The sequence below is a fragment of the Gekko japonicus genome, unplaced genomic scaffold, assembly GCF_001447785.1.
Source record: "Gekko japonicus isolate JY-2015 unplaced genomic scaffold, Gekko_japonicus_V1.1 scaffold1918, whole genome shotgun sequence".
Lineage (NCBI taxonomy): Eukaryota > Metazoa > Chordata > Lepidosauria > Squamata > Gekkonidae > Gekko > Gekko japonicus.
Window position 1 is genome coordinate 359464 of NW_015174895.1, and position 5786 is coordinate 365249.

Sequence of the window (5786 nt, forward strand, 5' to 3'; positions counted from 1 at the left end):
TCTGACTCCCACTCCGTAACACAACAGATTGCAACACAAATATTTACAGGAGCACAAAAAGTCCTAAGAAAATGATCACTTTGCTGCTGCCAAGGGTAAGCATGTGATTCATTGAACGGCACTGAACTTTTCACAATGGCCCAACAATACAGGACAAGTAAAGGGTCAGATCCCCTGGAGGCACTTTCCAGAATTGCCTCTCCTAGCTAAATGGATCCATGGAATCCAACCCCAAAGTCCAGATCTCGAGTTTCTGTCATTTGTCAAAGGGTGAAAATGATGACTGCCAGGCTAAGTAGGTCTGAGGCCAGCCATCAGGCCCCTAGAAAAACTCCAAAGCTTTAGTACAGTGGTCAACAGCTGGCACCTCCAGAGTTCAATCCAACCTGCAAGGTGTCAAACATGGGTCTCGTTTGCCATGGAGTTCTTGATTTACTTTGGTTCTGTATGCCTACTGCCCTTTGTCATTCTGGTTGGGAGGGTGGAGTCTGTGAGCATGTGAGTCTGTGGGTGTGGAGACTGCTTTGCTATGAATCGCACCAGCTTGTAACTGCGTTAAGCGGGGCCTTCCTTCTCTGGGGAAGAATGCGTGCTTGACCTTGGACACCAGACTCTGCTAGATACTAATTTTGCAGGTGCTGGGGGGGGCACTAACAGTGCACAGTAGATTTTGGCAGGCTGGATGTATTGGTGTGATTGGACTGGATGTGTGGGGGGGCTGTTTGTATTATGCATAATACCAGAACTGGCACCTAGAGGGTCAGTTCTGACACAAAGTGTCTAAGTTTGACACATCTTTCTCTCTCAATAAACAAATCACTGCCAAAAAGTGTCGGGAGCCTGGAGGGGACGCCGCACCAGCAGCCGAGAAAGGACTGTATCGATCTAGCCGCCGATAAATAGATGCCGAGCCGAGCCAAGGAAGCAGGAGAAGCATATACCACCAAGGGTGCCGATAGGCAGTCCCACCCCAAACTCTAGATGTGGCCCAAGATAGGAAACTAGTTCTTAGAACGACAAAAATGTGAACCGCCCAGAGACCCCTTCGGGGGTTAGGGCGGTATATCAAGCCTAAAGTAATAAATAAATAAGAGAGTATTGTTGGGAGTAAGTTTGTTCAAGAGTCTAACACAAGGCAGGTGCTATCTAGGCTACTGACCAGGTCTTCATCCACACATTGCTGGATATTATGCTATCATGATGCTATAGCCACCACTTGCAGCTGGATTATCCCACGTGGACAAGCCAATCCAATTGCAAACAACTGCTATGGAGCAATGACTGTGCACTATCCAGCAATGTATGGGATGCTGCCCAGCAAAACCATTGGAAGGTGGAGACTTTGTCCTCACCTTTTCCCATCTCCTGCAACCTTGCAGTCAGGGCTAAAAACAAGATGATAAGCCTACGCCACAAGGCTGGGGAGTGGCAGTGACAGAGAATCTGTCTGGTATTCAGAAGGTCTCAGGTTCGATCCCTGGGCTCTCCAGTCAGGCAGCAGGTGATGTGAAAGACCTGAGTAGACAATACTGACTTTGACAAACTGATGATCTGATTCAGTATAAGGCAGGCGTATGTGTGCGCTTGAAAACAACGTCTTATGCTCAGTGTGAAAGTAAGGCTGTGTGGGTTTAGGGAAGATTTATTTATTCCTGGAATGAATTCAACCCAGTAGACTCCATTTCCTTAATTCGTTTTCCTATATTTGTGTGTCTCAAATACAAACTAACAAACATTTTTATACACTGAAGGTCAGAAGTGAATGGATGTTATTTTATTCCCTTTCCAAATTAGTGAATCACCTAAATAGAGATTCCTACAAAACATCACTGATTGGATCGAATAGTAAATCTTTAAGTTTTATCACGTAAAAGCTATTGTGTTTCTATGACTGGCAATGATTTCATTGGACCATCTGAGAGTCCAGGTACTCATGCTTGGCAAGCGTGCGCCTCAAGACACAATAGAACTAGTCACCTCTGACAAAGCAGATCTTTAATGTCAGAAGCTGTGTGGTCTATATGATGTACAAAAAGGATTTTGCCTCAGAATTATAGAAGGGGCGCTGCATGTACAATGATAGCTTCCTGTTGGAAAGACCCTAACCCACCTACAATTCACCTTTGGTACCGGAAATGATGGGACCAGTTCCTTATGGAATGTGTCACAAATAAAGTAAACAATGCCTCACCAAAACCAATCAGTTCCTCATTTATGACAAAATGGGATCCGATACTGGATTACTTAACCAAAGAGGAATTCATTCCCCCTCAATGGTCACAATTTCAAAAATGGCTGTAAATTTCATTAGGTTTTACTTAATAGAACAAAATACTGTTAGTTAGGATGACTTATGATAATTTATAATTTTCTGTACTAATAATACTACTATGCCTTCATATGTTAAACAATCATACACTAAACTGCTAATTTTATTATAATGTTATTATAATTTTATTATATTTTTGCAATTTTATATTCCCATCTGTGTATAACTTACAGATTTGATACATAGAAACATCGCTTAGTTGATTGGAAATGGATTGTTACAAGGAAAATGTTAAACTGTTATGGATGAAAAAGTGGTTTTTCAAGTTGGATGATAATGCTTATTTGTTGTTCTCACTGTTATTGTCTGTATTTGGTTGTAACACTTTTATTAATAAAACCAAATACACACACACACACACACACACACAGGGCTATTTTTGGGCAGGAACGGAGTCCCGGCTGGCTTCTGAGTTGGCCATGCCCATCAGGAACTCATTAGCATAATAGGCCACACCTAACAGCAGAAACTCATTAGGATTGGCTATATTAGGGGTGTGTGGCCTAACATGCAAAGAACTTCCTACTACAAAAAAAGCCCTGGGTTTTGACAACAAACAGAGTAATCAGAATAAGAAGCAAAAGGTGAGTGTGGTAACATGGGACTGTGGTCTAATATGCTAATGAGTTTCTGCTGTTGGGTGTGGCCTATTATGCTAATGAGTTCCTGCTGGGCTTTTTGTACAAAAAAAGCCATATATATATATATAAAAGAATTATAGAAGGGGCCATAGTTCAGAGACAGAACACAAGATCTGGATGCAGAAGTCCCAGGTCCAATCGATGTCATCTTCAGATCAAGGATCCTGGATATCAGGGCACTGGAAAAGCCTTATCACTGCCTGACCCTGGACATTTGCTGCCAGTCAAAATAGAAAAGACTGGGCCAGATGGTCTATCTTGGTAGAAGGCAACTTCATGAACACATGGATAAAACAAGGGATCCCAAAATTTGTGACAAAGAAATATTGCACTCTGAAATCTGTCCAGTTGACATAATTTACTTAGCTCTGCATAATTTATTTGATTTGCTCCAAAAGTTGTAAGGGAAAGGTCACATGATGTTACTGAACGGTCAGGAAAGGGAAAAAGAGGGACTTACGGGAGCAGCATTATTCTTCACTGTGACACTGGGGGTGGTTGCGCGCAGTGCCCCGCTCACTCCATGGTAGTATTTGAAGCAGATCTTTGTTTCAGCTGAAAGAAAAAGTAACCATAAATTAACAACAAGTAGCTATTGGCTCTCATCTGTTGACTAAGACTGGCCATAGTGTGGGGGGGTGCTTTTTCACCCTAAAACAAGAATGTCATGTTTCTCACTGCTGCATGTGAGACATGAAACTCTCAGGAACCACTCCCCTGCTCAGGAACAGCTAATCACATCTGTCCTATTGAAATCAGTGTGGCTGTAAAGACAGATCAAGGTGGGCAGCCATGTTGTTCTGAAGCAATATAACAAAGTTAGAGTCCAATGGCACCTGTAAGACCAACAAAGATTTATTCAAGTTGTGAGCTTTTGTGTGCATGCACACTTCGTCAGACAATAAAAGGGAATTACATATAATCAGAGGTCATTTCGGGGGGGGATCGCGGGGATCGCAGTTTCCCCGGGTGAGGTACAGGGGGTGGGGCACATGACGAAGCCCTGCCCCTTGCTTCCGGCCACCCCGCTTCCGGCCCTCATTCAGCCAGGAGGAGGCAGGAGAAGAGGGAGGGTAAGTTGCTTCCTCCCTGACTCTCCCCACCCCTGCCTGCCTGGGGCCAGGGAGGGCCTTCGCGGGGCTTCCTTGCACTCCCGCCGGCCTTGCAGGTCCACCGCTGGGCCCCTCATGGGGCTCTGCAGTGCAGCTGCAAGGCCGGTGGTGGCGGCCGGGACCGTTGGGGGCGGGGTGTGTGGCCTTATGACACATTTCCGGTGATGTCAGGGTGTGTGGCCTTATGACACACTTCCGGTGATGTCAGGGGGTGTGGCATTATGACACACTTCCGGTGATGTAAGGGGGTGTGGCATATGCTAATGAGTTATGCTAATGAGTTTCCCTAGCTCTTTTTCTACGAAACGACCCCTGCATATCATAGTTGTGTATATATGTGTGTGTGTGTGTGTACAGACAGACAGACAGACAGACAGATAGAGAGATATAGGGGTGGCTTGTTAAATTAGCATGCAAAATAGTTAAAATATTTTTTAAAAACAGATCAGAAGAATTACACGCTCGGTTTCTGGTTATCATCTGTTTTGGTTCAACTGGGGGGGGGGTTGGTGTGTCCTAATTTGTGAGAATCCTGTCCTTAGATCCCCATCTATCTCCTTTCTAGCATGGAGGCGAACTTTACAGCATCTTGGCTGTGCAGAGTATTTCCCTTGTCCCCAAAACAGAGAACAGTGGGGCTATAAGTTATCTGCGGAAGCCTAAGAAGCCCCGAATAGCCTGAGCTCATCAGAGCTCAGCAGCTAAGCAGGGTTGGCCTTGGTAGTACTTGGATGGGAGACCCACAAGGAAGAACAGGGCTGCTATGCAGAGGAAGGCAATGACAAACCGTCTCTGATCATCCCTTTCCTTGAAAACCCCACGGGGGTCACCATAAATTGGTTGCAACTTGACAACACTCATTTATATACTTCAATTTATATCCTGCCCTTCCTGCAAGCGGGCCCAGGATGGGTCACGGCAATAAATTACGATCAATGAGCAGTTAACAGAAACAAATATCAAACAGTAAAAACAGTTAAAAGGTAGGCATTGCAACAATTACATATTCAGCAATCCTAATAGCTAGGAACAACTGGGCCACAGTCGAGCCGGAGAGATCTTATTAATAGCAGCATAACATTCAGAGACTGCAATAAGGAGGCCAATCGATGGATGCCCACCACCTCAACCAAAGGCCTAGTGGAACAGCTCCATTTTGCAGGGCCTGAGAAACTGTAATAGAAGAAGAAGAAGAGAAAAAGTGTCTCAGAGCGGCTTACAAACTCCTTTCCCTTCCCCTTCCCAGAACAGACACCCTGTGAGGTAGGTGGGGCTGAGAGAGCTCTGACAGAAACTGCTTTTTTTCAAGGATAGCTCTTATCAGAAGTAGGGCTTGCCCAAGGTCATCCAGCCAGGTGCAAGTGGAGGAGTGGGGAACCAAACCCAGTTCTCCCAGATTAGAGTCTGCGCACTTAACCACTACACCAAACCGGCTCTCTAGATCCCGCAGGGCCCTGATATCAATCAAGAGCATGTTCCACCAGGCCAGGGCCAGGACAGAAAAAGGCCTGGCCCTGATTGAGGCTAAGTGGATGTCCCTCGGGTCAGAGACAACCAGCAAATGATGATCTGCGGAGCACAAGGCTCTTTGGGGCGTATATGGGGAAAGGTGGTCCCTTAGATATGTCGGTCCCAGGCCGCATGAGTTAACCTCTCTCCTCACAAATGCCAATGAAACTTTTTAAAATAATCTATTTATTTAAA

At 45.1% G+C, this 5786-nt stretch overlaps 1 protein-coding gene across 1 annotated transcript in view; it reads right to left on the reverse strand.

The window, feature by feature from the left end:
• The window catches only part of HECW1 (HECT, C2 and WW domain containing E3 ubiquitin protein ligase 1), a gene marked incomplete at its 5' end in the record, with an annotated part of 168454 nt that extends 164892 nt beyond the window's left edge, over positions 1-3562 (reverse strand). The window contains one exon of the mRNA XM_015424960.1: positions 3431-3562. Coding sequence (XP_015280446.1) covers positions 3431-3562 — 132 coding nt within the window. The remainder of the gene's footprint in view (positions 1-3430) is intronic.
• Positions 3563-5786: the final 2224 nt, after the last annotated feature.